Raw genomic sequence first — 27923 nt, 5'->3', positions numbered from 1 at the left:
TGTGCCGAACATGTACTATTTTTAGAAATTACCTAGAGTTACCCATAGCCCTCTGTTTTTCTAAGCTCCGTGTACCTATCCAGGAGTCTCTTAAAAGACCCTATCATTTCCGCCTCCACCACCATTGCCGGCAGCCCATTCCACGCATTCACCTCTCTCTACGTTAAAAAAAACTTAACCCCTGATACCTCCTCTGTACCTACTTCCAAGCACCTTAAAACTGTGCCCTCTTGAGTTGGTGGAGATCAAAGCATTTTAAATATTTAGATAAGCACATTGAATGATATGCCATAGGCGATGATGGACTAGATGCTGGAAAGCAGGATAAGTAAAAATAAATGCTCGACGATCAGCACAGATGTATCCATTGCATATGACTGTCATTTTTTGGATGTGATTTTTTGAATTGAAATCCCATGTAGATTCTAGTTGGGTGTTAAGGACCTCGTGACACTGTTTCAAAGGGGAAAAAAAGGTTACGTACTGAATATTTATCTCACAAACAACATCAATAAAAGCTGTCGCATCCTCATTATGTTACAGTTCATGCTCTTTGCAGAACCTCTTTGCAGAACCTCTTTGCACTGAAATTGCCTTGCACATTTTATTTAATTTAATGAGTACTTCATTATGGATAATGAGTTGAGGCCCTTGGTAAATCTGAGAAAGAACCTGCATAACAAGCTGCTTCATCCCTGCAATTAACAGTCTACAAATAACATCATGAGCATTCTAATAATTTGGTCTGTTGGTTCATTATTATAGAACAAGTCAGGACTTCTCACTTAATTTTGTTAATGATGAACAACCAAAACATATCCTTGTTCACAAGGAAATGGGTTGAAATTATTTTTATGTGGAGCCCTAACATTGTATTTTGGATCTGGCAATGTAGAACGAGCGGTTTGATAAATGAGGTTTGCATAACAGATCAAGGAGAAAATAAACTGAGGGAAACCTAATGTATAAAAACTGATAATGGGAACTTCTTTAAATACATTTTAAAAGAGGTCAAAGTGTAAGGAGAAAAATCTTAAAGAGATCTGAGGGGTAACTTTTCCATGCAGATTAGATTAGATTATGAAGACACGCAGTCCTCTTTTATTGTCATTTAGTAATGCATGGTGGTGAGCATTTGGAATGAGCTACCAGAGGAAGTCATTGAGGCAGGTATATACAATAGTATCATTTAAGATGCATTTGGATAGGTGCATGAGGGGAGGCAGGGTCGGGGCTTGAAGGGATATGGGCCAAATGCAGGAAGTAGGGACTAACTGGGTGGGCACTGTAGTCGACATGGACTGTATCTGTGCTATCTGACTATGTCATTAAATATGGGTCGCTCAGCAAATGATGCTGGGGAAATAGTTATGGGGAACAAGGAAATGCAGAGAAGTTATACAGATATTCTGCATCAACCTTTAGGATGGAGAATTCTGTGTATTCTATTAATACTAAAAATAAGAACAGGAGAGAAATCAAATACCTTTACCATAACTGAGCTTGATCACTTATATAACAAAAAATGCAACAGAGATGATAGTCCCACAATCTCTTTGACCCTCCCTACCTACCATCAGGCAGGAAGTACTGTAGCATTACAACAGGAACTGTTAGGATGAGAAACAGCTTCTTCCCCCAGGCCGTGAGACTGCAGAACTCCAGTCTCATCACTTACAAAGTGCCAGTAGTGCTGTTTACTTTTTGATTTGCATTGTAAATGCACCTTATGCTAAATTTCAATCTTATGGATTATATTTTATTATTTTGTTAATTTATTTCTGGTAATATTACTTTGTGTTGTGTTTGAGTTATATGTACTGTGTGGTGCACCTTAAGCCAGAGGAACGTCGCTTCGTTTGGTGGTATACATGTATATGATTGAATGGCAGTAAACTTGAACTTGATGTATTAGTTTAAATCTTCCAAAAACAGGGAAAAGCTACTGATGTGTGGGAGGGAAAAAGCTGGTAGACTTGGACTGGTCAGCCAAATGCCCATTATTAGAAAAATATTAAATTCAGTTGCTAATTTTGGGTTTGTTTTCATTTGAATTTAAGAATAAGGAGCTATCTTACTGAAACATAAGATTTTCTTAAGCAGCTTGAAATCTAGGAGAGTCAGGGACCCAAAGGCATGATTTCAGAATATGTTGTTTATTTACAATTGAGACGAGAAAGAATTTCTTCTCAAGGGATTGAGTCTTTTCAATTTCTTGTCCCAGAATACTGCAGATACTGAATCCTTGAAAATATTCAAAACTGAATTGAATAGTTTTTTAGTCAGTAAGGGTATCAAGGGTTATGAGAATAGGGAAGGGAAAGTAGAATTAAGGCAAGCCAGATTGGTGGAAAAGGCTTGACAAGTAGAACAGCCCACTCCTATTTCTATTATGGTCTTACCAAAGGGAATCATTGTGGATGGAATTGGTGCTTTAGAACAAAACTGTTGTTTCTCAGCTACTGAAATTTCAGTAGGCTTCTGAGTTTTGCACACTGAGTGACATTGACATTAGTACTTCACTACTGCCCTCTATCTGCAGTCACTAGTGAGGCCCGTTCTATCCTGCTGAATAGTCTTGTTGATCCTCTGCTAGGGCAGAGTTGATTTCAGTAAGGATTACTTATATTTTAAGTATTTATAACCATTTTGTGCAGTTTAAATTAACTTTTATTTTTAAGTTTTTAATAACTTAATTCAATTTTAATGATTTTTAAATGCCTTCTTATTTTGCCACCTGCTTACCACTTCATTACCAATGGTACTGTATTTTAAACAAATGGGGGGTGATCTTACTGATACGTGTAAAATGCTAAGGCAGCATGAAGGAGTAGCTTTAGCGATATTTGCACTGGTGGGAGAGTCTCAAATAAGGGGAAATAGTTTCAAGGTAAAGGCCTGGTCATTTAAAACAAGCTACATAGAAATTGCTTCTCATAGAGCATAGTGAATTGATGGTATTCTTACCCCAGTGAGTTATGGAGGCCAGCTCATTTGATGAATTTAAGTGGATGTAGATAAGTTTTTGGAAGATTGAGAGAGTTAGGGCTATGGGGGTATGGCTTTGAGGAAAAGTTGAAGCCTAGGATATATCAGCCGTGATCATATTGAATGTGAGGCAAGCTAGAGGGATGAAATGGTCATCTTGTATTTTTGACATCTTGTTACTTGACTAGAGGGTGTGAAGAGAAAGCGGTATGTGCTTTCTGCATCTTGACCTGGTGAGTGTAGGTGTGCCGAGATTACATTCAACTGTTCTTGGCTGTGTCTGCTAGTATCTACCCTATTTTACACAATTTTTATGAAATATCCTTTATCCACATTAATTATAAAACTTTAAAATGCTAATAAATAAAAAGCACTGCAGATTTTTACTGTGCCTATGACATTTAAACTTTATTTCAGTGAGAATCAGTGTTTTGTTCGCCTGTTTTGCAATTCCCTTGACTTTGTGTCAATGGAGTTTAGTATCTGTTATAAAAAGAAATATATATATGAAATTCCATCAGAATGTGTAAATCTAGGATTGAAGGTCATCATAAATCAGTAAGGATATCTATTTATAGATCTGATGAGCAATGAGTCATCTTAATTTTAACATAATTACACAGTTAAAATTATATGATCTTAGAACCAAAACTATCCCTACATAAATAGCCCACATCACCATCTGGCTGGATGTTAAATAAAAAGTGTTGCGTTGTTTCAAATGATGTATCATTGCATCGCAACCAGTAGTGACCTTGGACTGTGAAGGAAATCACATTTGTCTGACACAAATCTGTCAGTGAAAATCGTTATAATTTTAGATGTATTTGACCTTGCAAGATTAATGAAAGTAATGACAGTTTTACAACTGTCCATTTCAAAAGTATAATATCTCCAGGAAATACTAGCTCTTTTTGTAATCTGGAAGGTATTAATGACAGTTTAAAAAGTACAAGAGGCTCATTGTGATGGTTTTCAATGTCAATTAATGTGAGGGACTTTTCCCCCTCACAGCAGAGACTCTAACCCACCAAGAACAGAAAATGGTCTTCAATGGGCAATAAACATCCCATAGAACTGCTAGAGGGAGAAAAAAACAGTTAACCTAATGTTCAATTCCAAATGCTTCTTTTGATAGCTTAATTGATTTTCATCTGTTGAAGCTTTTCATTGAATAAGTACTAAATGCAGCTGTATAGCAACAATTGTACTTGAGTAAATTACTTTGAGGTGTATCATAAATTCTAAAAATAAGTTTCATTCATATTTTTTGACTGTATGCTGTATTATTCATCGAAGTTTAAGAAGCTGTGCAGAATAAAAAAGGATATTGTGCCAATTGCTTTTTCCATGCATTTTGAAGAATTACCACAGAGCTCAGAAGTTGGACTTTCAACCAATTTGGTCCATATCGAACAAAATGTCCATCTAAGCCAGTCCCACTTGTTCATGCTTTTTCATCTCAACCCTTTCCCGCCCCATGTAGTTGTCAAATGTTATAAATATTGTTAATGTACCTATCTCAATTGCTTCCTCTGGCAGCTCAAAGTCAAAGATGATAGTTAATTGTCAAAGTCTTGTATAAAAAAAATTGATCCAAGGAATAGAAAATGCTTACACTTAACATCTAGAATCAGAATTAGCAACCAACAAAATAGTGTAATTACCTTTCATTGATGTCTCAATTACACATGAAGACAGAATGTTCAGCTTCACATGAAAATTTGTTGTATATAGCATCTGCAACTATCATGGAAACTTGCACAATCACTTAGTACTATGAAAGCCAGGCATTCCATCAAGCTGCTTATAATTCATCAAAATCTTCAATGTAACCAGGGGTTCGCCACTTTTTTTTATCCTGTGGATCCCTACCATTAACTGAGGAGTCCACGGACCCCAGGTTGGGAACCCCTGAATGTAATAAAGGCTCAGGTTCCATTACAGGAGCAATAATGTGAAACAGATGCAGCAGGTTTAAAATAATAACAAAAAATGCTGGAAATGTTCTGTAAATTAAGTAGTGTTTGCAGTTTAAGAAACAGAGCTGTTGATAATTGCTTAAAAATTAAGATAAAATGGTTTTGTCATTCAGTTTTTTTTTTGCGGGTTCCTTTAAGGAAGATTGACTGTAATATGATAGAACTCTTCTGTAAGATGAGATAAGCAAAATAGTACAGACTAGAATCGAAACAAAAGAAACCATAAGGTATGAGAAATGAGTCAGGTATGATAGAATGGGGAGCTTCATTAAAAGGCATAACACCATAACAGTGCCTTAATCAAAATATTTAAAGATCGAATGCATGATCTACAGCTGTTGCTACCATCCTGCTTGGTAATGAAAATACAAATGAGAGAGCAAATTAACCAAGGCAAGCAGAATAAGAATAACATTAAGTCCAACAGGGAGTCACATAAAATTACCAAAATTGCAAATGTAAGTGTCGTGGACTGGATTATTTTTATATTCTATCTTACTTTTTCAATATTTTGGTCCTCTTGCTGAATTTTGATTTCTTCCCCACCTCCCCCCCCCCCCAAACACCTTAGGCTTACAGTTCTTTTTGACAATATTATAGATAATATTGTAAACCTTTCATTTTACCGAATACACTCTTTAACTTCACAGCTAGACCTGCTGGGTTATTGTGCAGTAAAATGATAAGTATTTATTGTAAACTATTAATCATTTAAATATACTGCATCAAAGCCAATTGTTTCTTATCCCTTTGTTAGTTTTATTTAGATTTACAACTGTTTTTACATTGAACCAAATCCCTTTCAATCACTATATAAAACTCTTATCATTGAATAGTCATTTTTTAAGGTGTGTTAATGAGAGATTATTAATCAATGTGTAATACTTAAAATAGCCTATTTTATAGTTGATTGCATCACAAAATAAGAATTGGAAGACCATCTCAAAAACTTCTTGAATTTGTCCTTCACGTTGTTACTGCTAATTTGATTTATAGAATTTATATGTATTTAACTTCTCTGTGATCATAGTATTATCCTTGTTACATCTACATCTGCTTTCCTGATATATACATTGCACTACACATTCACTATTTGGGGGCCTACAGCAATTCCTACCAATATTCGAGGTTTCAAAGATGCATTTAATGTCGGAGAAATATATACAATATACATCCTGAAATGCTTTTTCTTCACAATCATCCATGAAAAACAGAGGAGTGCCCCCAAAGGATGAATGACAGTTAAATGTTAGAACCCCAAAGTCCCCCACCAGCTCCACGCACAAGCAGCAGCAAGCAACAATCCCCCCTCCCCTCCCCGCCCCCACTGGCAAAAACACACATCGGCACCCACCACCGAGTACTCAAGCGTGAGCAAAGTAAAAGCAAAGACACAGACTTGTAGTACTCCAAAGACTACTCGTTCACCCGGTTTTTGACATACCACAGGCTGGTGCGCACGCGCTCTCTTCTCCTCCTCCCCTCCTCTCCCCTCTCCCTCTCCCCTCTCCCCTCTCCCCTCTCCCCTCTCCCCTCTCCCCTCTCCCCTCTCCCCTCTCCCCTCTCCCCTCTCCCCTCTCCCCTCTCCCCTCTCCCCTCTCCCCTCTCCCTCTCCCCTCCCCTCTCCCTCTCCCCTCCCCTCCCCCCTCTCCCCTCCCCTCCCCTCTCCCCTCTCTCCCCTCTCCCCTCCCCTCTCCCTCTCCCCTCTCTCCCTCTCCCCTCTCCCCTCTCCCCTCTCCCCCTCTCCCCTCTCCCCTCTCCCCTCTCCCCTCTCCCCTCCCCTCTCCCCTCTCCCCTCTCCCCTCTCCCCCCTCTCCCCTCTCCCCTCTCCCCTCTCCCTCTCCCTCTCCCTCTCCCTCTCCCCTCCCTCTCCCCCTCTCCCCTCTCCCCTCTCCCCTCTCCCCTCTCTCCTCTCTCTCCCTCCCCCCCCCAATAAGGGAGAAAGAGGTGTCTCCGTTTCATAGCAAGGGGTGAGATATAACAAACAACTCACTGGTTTACAATGTTAAAAGTCCACTGCATCGCTTTTTCCGAGCTCGGTGCCCAAAGATCTCGGGTCTCTGGGCAGACAGCCTTAGATCTTCCATCTGTCACGACACACCAATCTCCTGCCCAGACACTGAACTCAGATTTCCACCCCACTCCCCTTTGTCTCCAGAGCCATGAAATCTCAGATCTCCGAAGGTGAGCGAAGCTCTTAGGCCGCGCCCTTGGCATGCCAAATAACAGACTGTCATGAAACCCCAAGGGTGGATCCCATTCCCACAAAGAACTGTAGACAGCATGTAACTCCGGGTCAGGGTCTCCAAAAGAAGCCTGAAAGGGAAAAATAGAGATATTAAAGATGGAAATAGAGCTGTTTCCAAAGATGCAAGCAAAGGAGTTGCCGTTTGGCGCCATTGATTCTCCTAAGTAATATTTTGTACTGCTCTCTCTATAACTCAGCAACACTCAAACCAATCCTACTTGTTGATTTCTGGAAATAATACCCTTTCTAACTTTTTTTTTATGATGGCTAACTCTCCTGTCCTGTTTTGCCTATCACTTTTCATCTTCAAAGTACAGAATGCAAGAAAATGGAAAGCTGGGTTGATTGGGGGTAGTTCACATGGCTTTGTGCATGGGAGATCACGCCTGACAGACTTGATTGAGTTTCTTGATGCAATGACCAAGACAGTTGAGAGCAGGGCAGTAGAAGTGGTTTATATGGACTTCAGTAAGGCCTTTGATAGGGTTCCACATTTTATTTTTTTAAAGATACAGCACAGTAACAGGTCCTTCTGGCCCACTTTGTAAGATTTACAAAGCTACTGTCACATCTTAAGGGAGTGAGTTATAGGGAGATGTTGGACAGGCTAAAACTTTATAGGAATAGACTTAGACTGAGAGGTATCTTGTTGAGGTGAACACACTTGGTCTTTTTCCCAGAGTTAGGGAACTACAGGGCACAGGTTTAAGGTGAGAAAAAGATTTAAAAGGAACATGGGTGTCAACTATTTTACACAAAAGGGTGGTATCTATGTGGAGTGAGCTACCAGAGCAAATGATTGAGGCAGGCAAAAACAACCTTTAAAGGACAGTTTGACAAGTACATGGATTGGAAAGTTTTAGAAGGTTGAGGGTCAAATGCTGACAAATGGGGCTAGCTTGGATGGGGCATCTTAATCAGTATGAACCAGTTGGGCTGAAGGGCCTGTTTCTGTGCTGTGTAGCTATGACTCTTGGTACCTTTACAGCCATATCTCCAGAATGGCTATTAAATCATGTCTGTTTATCTCTAGTGCCTCCCAATAATCTGTCAATCCAGTTACAATTGCTGTATCCATTTGCTTTTAATTAAAGAGCCTTCAGTTTTCTTTTTTTGTGTGTGTTCACTGTGGATCTCAGGGCTTTCAGTCACCTCCCACAGATTGCACCTACTAAATTTTCATCTGCTTACTGAAACCAGATTTAGTCAGAATCTTCAATAAATTATAATTGGAAGTGAGCATCTTTAAGATGGAAAACAAAAACTACACTCATTAGCAAGATTATATCAGATTAACCAAAAATAAATGAGGTATTTTTAAATATTGCAGTAATTTCTTCCTGTCCTTACCTCACCATAAGCCCTTACTCATCCGAGTCTACTTCCTGCAGACACTGAACTGAACAGACTCTTCATATTGTGCTAAAGAAAGCTGTGCATTAGCAGAACCCAAACATATTTCCAGGTTCCACAAATTCTGCGTCAGCTGGCAGTAACTACAGTAAATCTCTTCCAGTTTGTCACCTAATTATCTGGAAGATTGGAAGGCTACCTGCTTACCACTTTTTTTTCCTGCTTGCTCAAGTAACTTGCTTAAAGCAAGACACTAAAGCTTAAGAAAATCTGACAGTAAAATAATATTAAGCAAAAAAGGTGAAATCAACTAACTCATCAAATTCTTCTCTCATTCGCATTGTTTACTATTAAGAAATGTCATTATAGAAGCCTCGAGAAATGTTACATCATGTAGGTCTTGCTAATAGCAGTACACCAGTGATTAGGATAAAGGCGGGCGGGCTGCTTTGTTCTGGATGTGGACAAGCTTCTTCAGTGTTGTTAGAAATGTAGTCTTCTAGCTAAGCGGAAGACATTCCATTACAGTCCTAAATTTTGCTTTTAAGATGAGGAAAAGATGGGAATCAAGAATCAATTCACCTACAGTGTACATTTAGCATGGTAATGCCACTTTTAAAATGCTTTTCATGTGGCTCTTTATTTGTTTCTTATTACTACCAGATATTTATAGTTTGCAGATGTTTGATACTGTTTTAAATTGTTGAACTGCTTGTAATCTTTATATTTAAGTTTGTGTGTGAGCTTAGCAGAGACCAATCACTTTTCCATCATTCCTTAAAGAATTTTTTAAAAACTGCCAATGACTACCTGATGCACTTGGGCAACTAATGTGTATTTTAGCAGGTGTAGCACAAATGATATCTAAAATTATTATTTTGAAATTGTTGCATGATCACACGCACCCAAAAAGAAGAGTTTAGTCCTTTGGAAACACTTAAATTCATAGAAATGGGCTCAGTACATCTCAGAATAACAATTACTGGTTGATAGACAATGTGCAACATAATTAGAGCAGCCATAACTTGGGGATAGGCAGGTTGAGCAGGTGGTAACAATGTTACGTCCCAGCTCCAGTGACCCAGGTTCAATCCTAACTTACAGCGTTGTCTGTGTGGAATTTGCGCTTTCTAACAGTCTGAATTGATGTAAAAAGAGTGAGACTCAACGTAGGTGTGTTGGGCCAAAGTCAGTTTGATTTCGGTCATATTAATGAAAGTTGTTAAAACAGAATCAGTGAAAATTATTTGCTCTGTATTTGTGGTACACTAATCCTGATACTGGATGCCAAAATGTAAATGTGTTCCATTCTTTGGAACAAGATCTTTACAGAATGCTTTAACATCCCTTCAAAACACACTAAGCAGTTACTGTGCTGTATGAATCTATGATTCTAATATAGCTCTTTGGTCCCTCCTTCTACTGTGCTTTGTGTGAGCATTAGGAACTATTTATAGCATTGCATTGAGAAGATTCTATTCTGTCACAGAATTCACCACCTGTCCATTTATTTCTTTTCTTCCCACCACCCAAAGTCCCAAACAATCCAGTCTGATGAGATGAATCCATTGTTTTAACCCATCTTTTGCTTTATTTGCTCTATTCTGGTCATGAAATCAAGCAACCAAAAGTTCAGTGAAGAGAGATCTGGTTATTTCTAGAAATCCCAGGCATCCACTAATGTCATGCTACTCAGTGACACAATGTCACCAATACACAGTTCACTGCACAGTGTGAAATCAAGATTAGTTCAAGGAAAAGTCACATGCAAGGAAAAAGTCAATTGTCAATTTTCTCTACTCTAACTCAGAAGCAGCCTTGTCTTTTTAAATGAAAGTGTCTATTTGAAAAATGATTATATAGTCAAATGTTTTTGTGATATTTTAGGACTAATGAATTATGCAATGTCTGAACTGAGTTCTTTACAGCAAATAATCAAAAGACCTATGATTATGAGGTCATTATCAAATTTGACAGATGGTTAGCTTGTCCTTTGTTTTTATCATCAGCACTACCAGCATTCTTCTCCATTCAAAATCTAGTAGTTGGTCATTAATTTGGTAGACATTTTGTGCACATGATTGCAAAGTGTGCCTAGATAATTCTTCATAATTCTACATAATTCTTTGTTTATGAGGCCCTATAGAATATTTCATCATCTTTGATGTCAGCTAAATTAAAATCTTTGTTTATTTTTGTAGAGAGTGTGGTCAACTGCTACATGTTCGTGGACGTTAATGCTTTTGGAATAACTGTGGCATCTCTTAGCAGTTATGATCCTAAAATTAGAGCTGCTGCTTATCACATCCTGAGCAATTACCGCACGCAAATCGAGGCTGTTCGTTTTAAGGGGAGGCGGCAAGTAAGTGGAATGCAATCTGCAACGAATCTTTACTAGTATGTGGAATATCCCCAGACATGTACATTCAGTCCATTGAATTGGTCTAGATTTATATTTTCAAGCAGTAATCAATCTTTTCTTCAAAGTTCAGGAGTAAACTGCTTGTTCACTTCAATACTTAATTTTTAAAACGGAATGCTTGTTCTAGATTTTAAGAAGTCCCAATAGGAACTAATTTAGACACTTTCTGCAAATAATGTGCAAAATTATTTTTGAGCAAAAAAAGAAAAACTGTTAAATGACATTTTAAAATCTCACTTCAAAGGTCTCTAATAAAAATGAGAAATTTTTGCCTGTTTGTGCAAAATTGCAATCAACAGATAAAAAATTTGGAGAATTATAGCTGTTTGTCATGTGCCTGCTTCTGAAATAGTCTTTTAATTGGACTACAGCCAATTGTCAGTCAAAAATACACTCAGTGGCCACTTTATTAAGTACACCTGTGTACCTGCTTGTTAATTGAAATATCTAATCAGCCAATCATGTATCAGCAACTCAATGAATAAAAGGCTGCAGACTTGGTCAAGAGGTTCAGTTGTTGTTCAGACCAAACATCAGAATTGAGAAGAAATGTGATCTATGAGACTTTAACTGTTGAATGATTGTTGGTGCCAGATGAGGTGGATTGAATATCCCAGAAACTGATCATATAACCATATAACAATTACAGCAGGAAACAGGCCATCTCTGCCCTTCTAGTCCATGCTGAACTCTTACTCTCACCTAGTTCCACCGACCTGCACTCAGTCCATAACCCTCCATTCCTTTCCTGTCCATATAGCTATCCAATTTTACTTTAAATGACAATATCAAACCTGCCTCTACCACTTCTGCTGGAAGCTCATTCCACACAGCTACCACTCTCTGAGTAAAGAAGTTCTCCCTCATGTTACCCCTAAACTTTTGCCCCCTAAATCTCAACTCATGTCCTCTTATTTGAATCTCCCTTACTCTCAAAGGAAAAAGCCTATCCACGTCAACTTTACCTATCCCCGTCATAATTTTAAACACCTGTATTAAGTCCCCCCTCAACCTTCTATGCTCCAAAGAATAAAGACCCAACTTGTTCAAACTTTCTCTGTAACTTGGGTGCTGAAACCCAGGTAACATTCTAGTAAATCTCTGTACTCTCTCTATTTTGTTGACATTTTTCCTATTATTTGGTGACCAGAACTGTACACAATACTCCAAATTCGGCCTCACCAATACCTTATACAATTTCAACATTACGTCCCAATTCCTATACTCAATGCCTTGATTTATAAAGGCCAGCATACCAAAAGCTTTCTTCACCACCCTATCCACATGAGATTCCACTTTCAGGGAACTATGCACCATTATTCCTAGATCCCTCTGTTCTACTGCATTCTTCAATGCCCTACCATTTACCAGGTATGTCCTATTTTGATTAGTCCTACCAAAATGTAGCACCTTACATTTATCAGCATTAAACTCCGTCTGCCATCTTTCAGCCCACTCTTCCAACTTGCCTAATTCTCTCTGCAAGCTTTGAAAACCTACTTCATTATCCACAACGCCACCTATCTTAGTATCATCTGCGTACTTACTAATCCAATTTACCACCCTATCATCCAGATCATTAAAATATGAGACAACCAACATTGGACCCAGTACAGATCCCTGAGGCACACCATTTGTCACCAGCCTCCAATCTGACAGTTATCCACCACTACTCTCTGGCGTCTCCCATCCAGCCACTGCTGAATCCATTTTACAACTTCAATATTAATACCTAACGATTGAACCTTCCTAACTAACCTTCCGTGTGGAACCTTGTCAAAGGCCTTACTGAAGTCCATATAGACAACATCCACCGCTTTACCCTCGTCAACTTTCCTAGAAACCTCTTCAAAAAATTCAATAAGATTTGTCAAACATGATCTTCCACGCACAAGTCCATGTTGACTGTTCCTAATCAGACCCTGTCTATCCAGATAATTATATATACCATCTCTAAGAATACTTCCCATCAATTTACCCACCACTGACATCAAACTCACTACTTACTACTTACTCACTAATTACTAGGTTTACTCTTAGAACCCTTTTTAAACAATGGAACAACTTGAGCAATACACCAATCCTCCAGCACCATCCCCTTTTCTAATGATATTTGAAATATTTCTGTCAGAGCCCCTGCTATTTCCACACTAACTTCCCTCAAGGTCCTAGGGAATATCCTGTCAGAACCTGGAGACTTACCCACTTTCATATCCCTTAAAAGTGCCAGTACTTCCTCTTCTTTAATCATCGTAGTTTCTATAACTTCCCTACCTGTTTCCCTTACCTTACACAATTCAATATCCTTCTCCTTAGTGATTAGCGAAGAAAATAAATTGTTCAAAATCTCACCCATCTCTTTTGGTTCCACACATAGCTGTCCACTCTGATTCTCTGAGGGACCAATTTTATCCCTCACTATCCTTTTGCTATTAATATAACTGTAGAAACCCTTTGGATTTATTTTCACCCTACTTGCCAAATCAACCTCGTATCTTCTTTTAGCTTTTCTAGTTTCTTTCTTTAGATTCTTTTTACATTCTTTATATTCCTCGAGCACCTCATTTAGTCCATGCTGCCTAAATTTATTGTAGATCCCTCTCTTTTTCCGAACCAAGTTTCCAATATCCCTTGAATACCATGGCTCTCTCAAACTTTTAACCTTTCCTTTCAACCTAACAGGAACATAAGATTCTGTACCCTCAAAGTGACCTCCATTTCTCTATTACATCCTTCCATAAAACAAATTGTCCCAATCCACTCCTGCTAAATCTTTTCGCATCTCCTCAAAGTTAGTTTTTCTCCAATCAAAAATCTCAACCCTGGGTCCAGTCCTATCCTTCTCCATGATTATATTGAAACTAATGGCATTGTGATCACTGGACCCAAAGTGCTCCCCAACATATACCTCCGTCACCTGACTTATCTCATTCCCTAACAGGAAATCCAACACTGCCCCTTCTCTAGTTAGTACCTCTATGTATTGCTGCAAAAAACTATCCTGCACACATTTTACAAACTCCAAACCATCCAGCCCTTTTAAAGTATGGGCTTCCCAGTCTATATGTGGAAAATTAAAATCTCCCACAACCACAACCTTGTGCTTACTACAAATATCTGCTATCTCCTTACAAGTTTGCTCCTCCACTGCTTGCTCCCCATTAGGTGGTCTATAATACACCCCTATAAGTGTTACTACACCTTTCCCATTCCTCAATTCCACCCAAATAGCCTCCCTAGGGGAGCCGTCTAACCTATCCTTCCACAGCACTGCTGTAATATTTTCGCTGACAAGCAATGCAACACCTCCCCCTCTTGTCCCTCCGATTCTATTATAGCTGAAGCAACGAAATCCAGGAATATTTAGTTGCCAGTCACACCCCTCCTGCAACCATGTTTCACTAATAGCTACCGCATCATCCTTCCAGGTATCAATCCATGCTTTAAGCTCATCCACCTTTCTTCTAATGCTCCTAGCATCATCATTTGGGATTTTCACACACAAGAGTTTACAGAGAATGGTGCAAAAAAGCAAAAAACAACCAATGATCTTCAGTTATGTGGGGGGCGGGGGGGGAACACCTTTGTAATGAGAGATGTCAGAGTAGTTCAAGCTGACAGAAAGTAGACAGTAACTCAAATAATCACATGATACCGAAAAGCTTCAACATATCAAAGCTTAAAGTAGATGGGCTACAGCAGCAGAATACCCAGTGGGTTCCACTCCTGTACCTAATAAGATGGCTACTGAGTGTATATTTGACACTGTCTTTTGTATGACTACCTTGCAATCCTCCCTGGAAAGAGCAGAAAGGTTTAACACTCTCTGGCACGGTGCATCATTATCGCCATGGCAAAACACCCCATCACAGTGGTTAACCAGTGATACTACTCCGAAGTTATAAACTCTATTTATTTTCCAATATTCAACTCTAGCTGAAAACATATTCAATTCATAGCACAAATCTGACTGTTACTGTTAATACCTTGGGATCTTGCACTGTAAAGTAATATTATTTGCCTTCATGTTGATATTATCATTTTTAGTCTGATTTAGATCCTTTTTCCAGTATGTTATTTTGAGGTTTAACTAGGGGTCTCTAAATTTATTCCACAACCTTATTGCAGGCAGAGGTAAAGTATGAAACTAGTTTTGAAAGACAGAAATGTTAGAATGCTTAATTGGGGAGAAAAGGTCATGGTCCAACCTGTTTGCTGTCTGTTATCCACTTCGCCCTTCAGCAACAATGGTGTTGTTGACTTAAAAGATTAATCTCATTTAAGTCATTTATGGCCGAAATGAAGCTGGAAGAAAATATTAATTAGTTCCTCCCAAATATTTATATGCAACCAAAAATGTTTCCACTACTGTTTTCCTGTTCTCTGAAACAAAACTGCCTAATTTCCTTTTGAATGAATTAATGGTAGTTGCTTCCACAATCTTCCTGTGGAGTCAGTTCAATAGGTTGATTATTTGTTCATTGAAATAATCCGTCCCTAATCTAGTTTTGAATTTGCCCTTGTAGGTATAAAAGCTGGATCACTGATTCTTTTGCTGTGAACAAAGTGAAGTAGCTTGTCATTTTTACATTACCTATCCATTTCAGAGTCCTAAAAGCAAGTAATCATATTACTTTCAAAGTTCTTTTCCAGTGAGAATATGCCAGTTTGCATAATTGTTCATACCAATGGAATGCACCCATCTCCCAATTTTTCAAACTTATTATTTTCATCCAAAACTTCTCAGTAGTTTGAGATGAGGGCCTCTGTCGGTCAGAGTTGACCATAGATATTGCATCCGAGCTGTCTAGATACGCAAGCATAGGCAGTACAATATAGAGAACAAGCTGTTGCCCGTGTAGCAAGCTCCCCCTCTCCACGCATCTGATCTCAAAGGAGAACAGCAGAGATCAACACAGTTTGGTACCAGCAGCATCATAGAAGTTGCCAGTCAGCATTGAAGTCAATATAAGTCTGCCTTACGGACTCTAGCTCCAGATTTTTCCCTCTGGGTATACTCCCGAAGCCTTCCCTATGAGTGGGTAGCAGAGATTTGAGATTAGCGTTTTCCTTCTTCTACATGAGTTGCCAAATAAGCATCATCTGCCTGAAGCAACTGGTTTTAAGGCACCAGTAACCCGCCTTTGCCCTTTCTCCTGTTAGTAGAAATGGTTCCATCGGACTTAGTAGCTAAGCCAGACGTGAAGGTCAGGAGCTGGACTTGGTTGTCAGAGGCTTTATGAGGCGCACGCTATTGGGAACATTTAATAGGTAGTTGGAGCTTGTCCCCATTATCACCAATAGCTTTAACAACTTTAAGGAACCAAGTAGTTTAATCTCCTTGATATACTGTAAGGGAAACCTGAGGGGAACTTTTTCGATCAGAGGATGATGAAAGTGTGGAGTGAGCTGCAAGTGGAGGTGGTGGATGTTTTTTTTTAATTAAGTGCAATCGTGAACAATAGACAGATCAGAAATGCTGATCAAGTCAACTAGTTCCCAAAGAGAACTCTGATAGGCCAATCAGATGGTTCACTGCTGCTCAGTGACAACACAAAAAAACATAAGTACAATTAAGAAACATTAAAAAATAGTTGAAATACTGGAGTCATGATGAAGTCTGCTAGAGAGAGACATTTATACACATGCTGTCTTCCATAATTCAGAGAGATTGAAGGATAAGGTTGCAGGGTGACAAAACGTGGCAGGAGCACTTGGAGCTAAAAACTAATCCCTACCAGGAGAAAATAGCACCTGTTCTTTCTGCACCGTTCTCCAGCAGTTTAAGGACTAAGTCCAGCCGGAACATAACTCACAAGTGGTCTTGAAAGTCAGGTATTAACCCTACCTACCAACAACCAAGCATTGCCATCTTGGTCCCCTTCATGATAGCTTATGTAAAAGCATGTGACTTCCCTCCCAGAGATGATAGGTGTTTGTGTACTGGACTCTTGAAGGCTTGGACCCCATCATCACAGATGTTTCCAACTACAGCATCTGAAAGGCTGTTCCAAATTCTGATAGCACAGTGAAGGAAGCTTCTATCCAGTGTGTAGGTTCTTGCATCTGGCATAGAAACAGCATGAGCAGGCATAGATAAACTTGATGGTGTGGTGCGCCGTCTCTCATAAGATGAAGGCAGCATGGCGTGAAGGTCTGCAGGGCTGTGGCTGGTGTGCATTTTGTATAGCACAGTAGTTGTCGTCTGTGGTGTAAGCTACTGATGGCTAGCTTCTCACGGGCTGTGGCTTCATCTACACCTATAATCCTGAGAGCCTTTCTTCGAATGAAATCAAGCTGGCTGAGGACAGTCTGTGAGGCATTCATCCATAATAAGTAGGCATACTCCATGATACTTCGTACCTGGGCTTTGTAAACCGTGGCTCTGTCCTCTTTGTCTAGTTTAGATGCTAGTTTCCACAGTGCTCCAAGCCTTTGTCCAGCCTTGTTTGAAATAGTGGAAAGATGTTTATCCCACGCCAACTTGCTGTCAATATTAACACCAAGGATTACTAGCTCCTTCTTTAACTCCAGCTTGCAGTTCCCAAAATACAGGTCGGGGTCAGATGGATGCTTCTTCCAGGACATCACCATCGCCTTGCACTTAGTAGGCTCAAAGGTGACATTTCAGTCGTCTGCCCAGGCTTTCATCCTGTCAAAATCCCTATTCAGGCCTGCTGCCACTGTATTACTCTCTCCTGCTCTAATGGGGGCAAATAGTGTGGAGTCATCAGCGTACAGCTATAGCTCATTACTGCATGCATCAACCAAGTCATCAATAAAGATGGAAAACAGAAGTGGCCCAAGTATTGAACCCTGTGGTACAGATGCATTGATGGTTGAAGAATCAGAAACCTGACCGGAGATAACAACTTTGATGGTCTGTCCATGAAGGTAGCTCTGCAGCCACCTAAGCAGCTTTCCAGTTATTCCTTTGGATCTCAGCTTAACACAGAGTCCATTATGCCAGACCTTGTCAAATGCTCCTTTGATATCCAGGGCTATGACACACACTTCTCCACCTTTGTCTAAGAAGGTGTTCCACATTTGAGATAAGGTGGTGAGGAGATCGGCTGTACTGTGATCAGGTCTAAATCCATACTGCCTACTTGAAATTAAGTTGTTACGGAGTAGGTAGTTCTGAGCTTGTTTGTAGACTACTGCTTCCATTACTTTGCTGATGACATTGAGTAAGGATATGGGGTGGTAATTTGTAGGATCAGCTCTGGAATCCTGCTTGTGTACTGGTGTTACTGATGCTATTTTCCATTGTTCTGGGAACACACCACTTGAGAAGCATAGCTGGAAGAGGTGGCAGAGAGGACTTGCACATTCTGCACTGCATTTGGGAAAAGTTTGGATATGAATGAGTGGGGTATTGAGGGTTATGGTCTGAGTGCAAGTAGATGGGATTATCCAGAAAAACAAGTATGCATGGACTTAATGGGCCAAAGAACCTAATTCAATGCTGTAGTGCTCTATGGCTTGATCTCCCTGACTGGTCTCACCAACGGTTTATAAAGTGATAATGCTGTCTCGTTTTTTTTTCTCTAGTATTGACCTTTTTTTACTAGATCGCAACTGTGTTCCATTGCGATGACTAAAATGGGTTAAACTGATCACTAGTCATGACTCCCTGCTTGCATTTTTCTTGCTCAGTATTTTCTTTCCATTTGTGTTATCGGGCTCACGGTCTTGCATTCAACCAAAGTTGAATGTACAAAACTCGAATAATGTCCTGAGAATTTTGTAATGATGAATAATTTCTCTTTTCTCCCTATTGTCTAGCTGATGTATTTGTTGGATGTTGTGAAAAATGGGATCCGAGAACCTAATGCCAGGTTAACCTTTTGCTTGGCATTTTATATTGCTCAAGTTGCTCAACTGATGCTGAAACCAGGTTAGTGAAAATAGTGTTAATTTTCTGCTTTTTTTTAAAAGGTCTGTGATATTATAACACTCCAAGGCAGAAAATGAAATGAGACTGATAAATGTTGAGACAAAATTAAAATATTTTCTACTTGGGTTAGGGAGGATTTTCAGATGCCATTTTAGGTAGTTGATGTTGTGGAAGATCTCATTGAGTTGTTCTGCATTTGTCTCCGATCTCAGCCTCTGCATATTGAAAAGCAGGTCAGAGTAATGTAAGAGGTCAAACACCATCAGGATGCCCATTAAATTCAGTGGAAGAGTACTGTTTGTGACCTTCTTGAATTTCCTGACCCTTTGGTGGATTTCCCAGGAATTTATAAACCAACATACTCTTGCTGTCAAAACTCAGAAACTCCCACCCCTCTCCCTCCTCTCCCAAAGATTAGCATCAATCTTTGCAGCCTTGTAAAATGCCACTGGGAGCTCAGAGACAAGATGGAAATTGCTGAAAGGATTCCTGTATTATTTGCAAGTAATTGGGATTTTTGCACAAATGCTTTAGGTTGCATTAAAACAAGATCCACTCTTGAAAGAAAATCTTTTTAATAGCTGATAAAAGTATTGTATTCAGAATGGAAGTGTTCAAATTCAGCAATATATAAGAGGATTCCTTTAGATAAATTGGTACACTCAACATATGTCATATAGCATCATTGTTAATGTTAATTGTTCCATTGCCATCTGTGCAAAATCTTAAGTGGATAGAAACTGAGGATCTGATGAAGCAAAGCCTTCAATTCTGCTGGTTTAACAGATATATAACTTCTGTCACGAGGTTCTGTTTTAATCTCATATTGTGTGTGGCCCTGAAAGTAATGAAAAGTAAATAAGAAATTTTATGAAACACACATCAAAGTTGCTGGTGTACGCAGCAGGCCAGGCAGCATCTATAGGAAGAGGCGCAGTCAGGACGAAGGGTCTCGGCCTGAAACGTCGACTGCGCCTCTTCCTATAGATGCTGCCTGGCCTGCTGCGTTCACCAGCAACTTTGATGTGTGTTGCTTGAATTTCCAGCATCTGCAGAATTCCTGTTGTTTAAGAAATTTTATATTTAGAATCCCAGATCTATACTATTCAAACTACAGTGGCATGCAAATGTTTGGGCACCCCGGTCAAAATTCCTGTTACTGTGACTAGCTAAGTGAGTAAAAGATTAACTGATTTCCAAAAGGCATAAAGTTAAAGATGACACATTTCTTTAATATTTTAAGCAAGATTACTTTTTTATTTCCATCTTTTACAGTTTCAAAATAACAAAAAAGGAGAAGGGCCCGAAGCAAAAGTTTGGGCACCCTGCATAGTCAGTACTTAGTAACACCCCCTTTGGCAAGTATCACACCTTGTAAACGCTTTCTGTAGCCAGCTGAGAGTCTTTCAATTCTTGTTTGGGGGATTTTCGCCCATTCTTCCTTGCAAAAGGCTTCTAGTTCTGTGAGATTCTTGGGCCGTCTTGCATGCACTACTCTTTTGAGGTCTATCCACAGACTTTCGATGATCTTTAGGTCGGGGGACTGTGAGGGCCATGGCATAACCTACAGCTTGCACCTCTTTAGGTAGTCCACTGTGGATTTTGAGGTGTGTTTAGGATCATTATCCTGTTGTAGAAGCCATCCTCTTTTCATCTTTAGTTTTTTTTACAGACGGTGTGATGTTTGCTTCCAGAATTTGCTGGTATTTAATTGAATTCATTCTTCCCTCTACCAGTGAAATGTTCCCCGTGCCACTGGCTGCAACACAAGCCCAAAGCATGATCAATCCACCCCCGTGCTTAACAGTTGGAGAGGTGTTCTTTTCATGAAATTCTGCACCCTTTTTTCCTCCAAACATATCTTTGCTTATTGCGGCCAAGAAGTTCTATTTTAACTTCATCAGTCCACAGGACTTGTTTCCAAAATGCATCAGGCTTGTTTAGATGTTCCTTTGCAAACTTCTGATGCTGAATTTTGTGGTGAGGACGCAGGAAAGGTTTTCTTCTGATGACTCTTCCATGAAGGACATATTTGTGCAGGTGTCGCTGCACAGTAGAACAGTACCCCACCACTCCAGAGTCTGCTAAATCTTCCTGAAGGTCTTTTGCAGTCAAACGGGGGTTTTGATTTGCCTTTCTAGCAATCCTACGAACAGTTCTCTTGGAAAGTGTTCTTGGTCCACCATTCCTGTTAACTGCCATTTCTTAATTACATTACGAACTGAGGAAAGGGCTACCTGAAAACACTTTGCTATCTTCTTATAGCCTTCTCCTGCTTTGCGGGCACATTTATTTTAATTTTCAGAATGCTTGGCAGCTGCTTAGAGGAGCCCATGACTGCTGATTGTTGGGACAAGGTTTGAGGAGTCAGGGTATTTATAAAGCTTTGAAATTTGCATCACCTGGCCTTTCCTAACGATGACTGTGAACAAGCCATAGCCCTAATTAAGGTCTGAGACCTTGGTAAAAGTTATCTGAGAGCTTGGGGTACCAAACTTTTGCATGGTGCTCCTTTCCTTTTTTTCACTGTAAAATTGTACAAAACAAAAATAATACACTAATCTTGCTTAAAAAGGTGAAAAGAGTGTTTCATCTTTAACTTTATGACTTTTGGAGATCAGTTCATCTTCTACTCACTATTCACAGTAACAGAAATTTTGACCAGAGTGCCCAAACTTCTGCATGCCACTGTATATTGATCGCATTCTGCAAAAAACTTTTTCAATTATTTCATTAGGATTGGAATATCAAAATGCTTCATTGAGGTATTTTCATCTGTCTCTGTGCTGCATCTTCCATTCACCAATGTTAAAACTATTCTCTTTCATTTGTTGCTTTTAGTACGAATGCTGAGTATTTGAAATTTGGATTGGTTGAATCTTCTAATTGCCAAAATATATTATTTAGTTCCATGAAATTAATATAGGTTTAAAGAGTTTGCTAACCTAATAGAATGATAGAGAAGAAAGGAGACCATGCAGCCAATTGTGCATGTGTTAGTCATATGAAAAACATCTAATTTAATGTCTCTAGCGCCACCATTTCCCTATAAATAAAGCTATTTATTCAATTCACTTTTTGAAAATTACTTTAAAATCTGTTTTCACTCTTTCAAAATATGGATTCCAAATTATAACATTCTGCTGAGATTTAAGGTATGTGCTATCTTTTAGCAGATATCTTAAATCCGTCTTTTCTGATTACTGATTCTCCTACTATGAAACAGGTTCTGCCTGTGCATCCTAATGAAATAACTCAAATGTTTTATCATTTGCATTCAGAATTGGCAAAGTTTGGTTCTCTTGACGTTAAATAATTCCAATGCGTGAAATCGTTACGTAATTGTCCAAAATTGGGGGCTTGGGTGGCAGACAGTTTAGCAATGATCCAAATACTGTTAAAAGCTTTATATAATTGTATGTCAAAATATAAAAAGTAAATGTGTGAAAATTAATAATATAAATTTTACTTGTTTTAAATAAATATATTACATTCAAATAAAACTGAACAAATAAATTTGATCATGTTGGATTGCCTACTGTTAACAATTGTTTTTTTTTCAGTTGGTCTCTGAATGCAAGGTGAAATAAGCATTTGCCAATTAAAAAAAAAATCACATCCTGCTAAACCTACTATTAAAACATCTATAACCTTCCCTTACACTGAAATGAACAACCTCATCTTCTGATCTCTCCATATAACTGAAGTCTCTTATCTGGTAGCATTCCATCAAAGTACATTTCTAGATTAACAGTAAAATTGTGGTTATATTATCAGTTGCATCCAGTTATTTGTGTATATATTATATTTGATATATCTTACCAGATTTTATTTTAATTAGTTTGTTTCCAATTCAGTCATCTTGCAACTTCAAACGTAACCATATTCAGGCCATCACATTCTGATCTAGCCAGTTTAATACCCATTTAAATTGAAAATTTGGAATAAATTTTCAGTTCTTTCAACTTACATAAATCTCTTGTTTAACTGCAGTATGTTTTGGTGGAGTACACAGCAAACTATTCCAAGGTTTGTGGCCTCAGGTAGCGGTGCAACAGATCATAGTAGGAGTTATAAATAACGTCAAAAATACTGTCCTACTGCATACTGCTGTGATGATAAATAATACAAAAATGATTTCTTTGTTCCATTTCCAATATCTTGGAAGTCCTGAAATGCAAATTTATTTTGAGTCCTTTGTTTAACAGTTTTTAAGCCAATTTAAAAAAAAAGACTGAACAATGTAATTTTAAGAAATGTTTGTATTGTATATTGAACTATAGTAAAGAATGATTTGAATAAGATGTAATTTGCACTACATTTAAACTATAAATCTATAGTTGTAGTTAGTTATTCTGACTAATATCTTGCACCCAGTTCTACAAGTACACATGGTTAACTTTAACTGCATGGTTTGTAGTTCCCAGTTTGAGCATAAAATGTGCCTGATTAGTCTTGTTTTTCATCTATGTCTCATTAACTATAGTTAAGTATTTAAATGTTGGGTACCTAATTGCAATATTGTACTACTGTCATCATAAATTCTTACACTCATTTCCTAATATGGGATTTGGCCCTCAACATAAAAGTCAACGTTGTTTTGCATACTTAATAAAGAGTCTCTGTTATTCACGTGTTAATCAGGTTTTTAAAATGTTTCTATTAAAGCTAATTTAAAACAATTTTAATGTTAAAAGAATGTCTTTAAAACTGGAACAAAGTTCAACTTTGCAAAAAAACGAAGGGGTTGCATTGATTAAAGTTAGCTTCGTTTGTAATTAAAGAAGAAAGGTCTGATCTAAGAATAATTGTTAAATTTAGAAGCCAACTTTTCTATTGTCAGTGTGGTTTTCCTTGTTAAAATAAATTTGTTTTCCCTCACTTCCCGATAGAGGAGCACATGTATGTGAAGATTAACCATTTCCTTCTGGCGCATCAATATTTGGACTTAAGTAAAGTGCCTGGATTTTTCAGGCTTTTCTACAGCTTTAATGCGGAGGTAAAATTATTTTCCTTTTTCTTTCTGAGCTATTGGTGATGGCAGGACGATTAATGTCCAGCATTCAAAACAATTTTAATTTTTTTTAATGCAAGTACATTAAGTAGTATGACAATGAGCCATGCAAATCAAGAGGACTTCAGATTCAATGTCTTTAAACAAAACGTTGCAGCACAAGAACAAGTCCTTTGACCCATGGAGTCCACTGACCATGATGCCAATTAAACTGCACATCTGCCAGGCATGTTCGACATCCCTCGATTTCCAGTCTGTTTATGTGTCTCTCCAAATGCTTCTTAAACATTGTTACCATCCTGCTTTCTTCACTTCCCCTGACATTCCAAGCATCTGCCACTCTCTATATAACTTACCACATAAATCACTTTTATACTTCCCCACCCCCCTCCCAGCATAAACCTGTGCCTGTAGTACTTGACATTTCCACCATGGGAAAAGGATTCCATCTACCCTGTCCCTGCATCTCAGAATTTTATATACTCCTATCAGGTCACCGCTCGGCCTTCAAAGCTCCAGAGAAAGCAATCCAAGTTTGTTGAACTACTTATTGCACGGAGAAGCTAGAGAACTACTTAATAGTATTTTCTAATCCTGGTGTGCTTCATCTGCAATCTCTCCTTAGTCTCCACATCATTCCAATCAAAACTGCACACAGTGCTCCAAGTGTCGCTTGACCAATGTTTTACACAGCTGCAACATCCTGACATTTATTCTCACTATCCCCATCATAAAGGCAAGCATCCTGTACACCTTCTTATCCACTTGTGGTGCCCCTTTCAGGGAGCTACATACTTGCATCCCAAAATACCTCTGTACATTAAGCCAGATAAGAATCAAAGCTTAAAGCAAGATAAATCCAGAGTCAAGCAACACACATCAAAATTGCTGGTGAACACAGCAGGCCAGGCAGCATCTCTAGGAAGAGGTACAGTCGACGTTTCAGGCCGAGACCCTTCGTCAGGACTAACTGAAGGAAGAGTTAGTAAGAGATTTGAGAGGGGGAGGGGGAGATCCAAAATGATAGGAGAAGACAGGAGAGGGAGGGATGGAGCCAAGAGCTGATAGTTGATTGGCAAAAGGGATATGAGCGGATCATGGGACGGGAGGCCCAGGGAGAAGGAAAAGGGGGAGGAGGGGGGAAACCCAGAGGATGGGCAAGGGGTATAGTTAGAAGGACAGAGGGAGGAAAAGGAGAGAGAGAGAGAATGTGTGTATATAAATAAATAACGGATGGGGTACGAGGGGAACGTGGGGCATTAGTGGAAGTTTGAGAAGTCAATGTTCATGCCATCAGGTTGGAGGCTACCCAGATGGAATATAAGGTGTTGTTCCTCCAACCTGAGTGTGGCTTCATCTTTACAGTAGAGGAGGCCGTGGATAGACATATCAGAATGGGAATGGGATGTGGAATTAAAATGTGTGGCCACTGGGAGATCCTGCTTTCTCTGGCAGACAGAGCGTAGGTGTTCAGCAAAACGATCTCCCAGTCTGCGTTGGGTCTCGCCAATATATAGAAGGCCACATCGGGAACACCGGACGCAGTATATCACCCCAGCCGACTCACAGGTGAAGTGTCACCTCACCTGGAAGGACTGTCTGGGGTCCTGAATGGTGGTAAGGGAGGAAGTATAAGGGCATGTGTAGCACTTGTTCCTCTTACAAGGATAAGTGCCAGGAGGGAGATCAGTGGGGAAGGGTGAGGGGGACGAATGGACAAGGGAGTCGCATAGGGAGCGATCCCTGCTGAAAGCCGGGGGGGGGGGGGGGGGGAAAGATGTGCTTTGTGGTGGGATCCCGTTGGAGGTGGCGGAAATTACGGAGAATAATATGTTGGACCCGGAGGCTGATGGGGTTGTAGGTGAGGACAAGGGGAACCCTATTCCTAGTGGGGTGGCGGGAGGATGGAGTGAGAGCAGATGTGCATGAAATGGGGGGATGCGTTTGAGAGCAGAGTTGATGGTGGAGGAAGGGAAGCCCCTTTCTTTGAAAGAGGAGGACATCTCCTTCATCCTGGAATGAAAAGCCTCATCCTGAGAGCAGATGCGGCGGAGACGGAGGAATTGCAAGAAGGGGATGGCATTTTTGCAAGAGACAGGGTGAGAAGAAGAATAGTCCAGATAGCTGTGAGAGTCAGTAGGCTTATAGTAGACATCAGTGGATAAGCTGTCTCCAGAGATAGAGACAGAAAGATCTAGAAAGGGGAGGGAGGTGTCAGAAATGGACCAAGTAAACTTGAGGGCAGGGTGAAAGTTGGAGGCAAAGTTAATGAAATCAGCGAGCTCAGCATGCGTGCAGGAAGCAGCGCCAATGCAGTCGTCGATGTAGCGAAGGAAAAGTCGGGGACAGATACCAGAATAGGTTTGGAACATAGATTGTTCCACAAAGGCAACAAAAAGGCAGGCATAGCTAGCACCCATACGGGTGCCCATAGCTACACCTTTAGTTTGGAGAAAGTGGGAGGAGCTAAATGAGAAATTATTAAGAGTAAGGATTAATTCCGCTAGACAGAGCAGAGTGGTGGTAGAGAGGAACTGATTAGGTCTGGAATCCAAAAAGAAGCGGAGAGCTTTGAGACCTTCCTGATGGGGGATGGAAGTATATAAATCCAGAGTGTTGTTTTCACACCTTGTAACAATCTATCTGGAAGCACGTATTTAGCAATTGCTGTTGGAAAGGGTAGAGCATTGAGCTTGGCAGGGATGTCCCTTTGGGAAATACATACATTAACATTTGACAAATAGCTTCCAGATTTATTTCCCATTTCACATGGAGGCATGCAGACACTGTCTTCATTAGAGATTCGAGGCAAAAATTAATGACATATGACGAATGGCAAGTACTAACCAAGTCAAAAATCAGACCAGAACATTCCCTCTTCTCATTGCTACAGGAGGCTGAAGACACACACTCAACATTTTAGGAACAGCTTCATCCACACTGCCATCAGATTTCTGAATGGACCATGAATGAAACTATGAATATTACCTCATTATTTTTGTTTTGTATTGCATTGTACTGCTACTGCAAACAACAAATTTCACAACAAATGTCAGTGATATTAAACCTGTGAGGTAGAAGTTCCCTGTTTCAGTGCTTAACACATTTGGGGTGTCATTGCTATTGACCCATCACAATGATCCAAATGACTTCTTATATCTCAACTTCTATGATGGAAAGTGTGTGTTGATTTCATCTTTTACCCCGTCCTTTTGATCTTTTACAGCACAAGTTTGAACGTGAATGGATCCTCGACATCCTTGTCAATAGTTTAAAGGACAAGCATTGCTTTGAGATTTGCGACCGTCAGAAAATAATCCATGTTCTCTTAGGCTTCTTTAACAGTCCATTGTGTGATGAGAGAACAGAGGTAAGGTGTTATTTACACTTGGAAGTAAAATAACTGTGAAATTTTGGCTTCATAAAGTGTTGTCACATGAGACATCATTGCTATATTTTCTTTGGTGTTTAAATATCCCTCACTTCAAGTCATTTTAATGTTTCTTTTATTTAAAGTATCAGATTATGCAGATTTTGTTACGTGCAGCACACATTACAAAAGCAGCATACCAACTGATCAGAGACCACAACCTACTGACTTGGATATCGCACATCTTGCAGAGAAGGTATGTTCACACTCTGCAGCAATAGCAAACTTAGCACTCTTCCCAACTTAGCAACTATGTTTTTCATCCAGTTCAGAGCACTCTTAAAAGGGAAATCGGGCAGCCAAGTAGAGGATATGAGAGGGTTTTGGCAAATAAGGTTAAGGAGAATCCCAAGAGATTAAATATGTTAGGGCAAAGTGTTAGCAAGGGAAAGAATATGCCTCCTTTATAATCAACATGGTCATCTATGTGTGGAGCCACAGAAGAGGGGCAGGATCTTGAATGAATATTTCTCATCTGTATTTACCATGGATAAGATCATGAGGCCAAGATACATGGGGAAGAGAAGTGTTGTCTGGAAACATATACAAATTACAGAAAAAGATATGCTGCCAGTCTTAAAATGTC

At 39.4% G+C, this 27923-nt stretch overlaps 1 protein-coding gene across 3 annotated transcripts in view; it reads left to right on the top strand.

Annotated features, from left to right (window-relative positions):
* Positions 1-27923, top strand: part of urb1 (URB1 ribosome biogenesis homolog) — a 121435-nt gene that overhangs the window by 81159 nt on the left and 12353 nt on the right. For all 3 annotated transcript variants that reach the window (XM_063050486.1, XM_063050487.1, XM_063050485.1), the window contains 5 exons: positions 10773-10933; positions 18782-18893; positions 23786-23892; positions 27134-27277; positions 27424-27533. In XM_063050486.1, coding sequence (XP_062906556.1) covers positions 10773-10933; positions 18782-18893; positions 23786-23892; positions 27134-27277; positions 27424-27533 — 634 coding nt within the window. The remainder of the gene's footprint in view (positions 1-10772; positions 10934-18781; positions 18894-23785; positions 23893-27133; positions 27278-27423; positions 27534-27923) is intronic.

Source organism: Mobula hypostoma, chromosome 6 (assembly GCF_963921235.1).
Source record: "Mobula hypostoma chromosome 6, sMobHyp1.1, whole genome shotgun sequence".
Taxonomy (NCBI): Eukaryota; Metazoa; Chordata; class Chondrichthyes; order Myliobatiformes; family Myliobatidae; genus Mobula; species Mobula hypostoma.
This window is presented reverse-complemented; position numbering and strand designations above follow the sequence as displayed.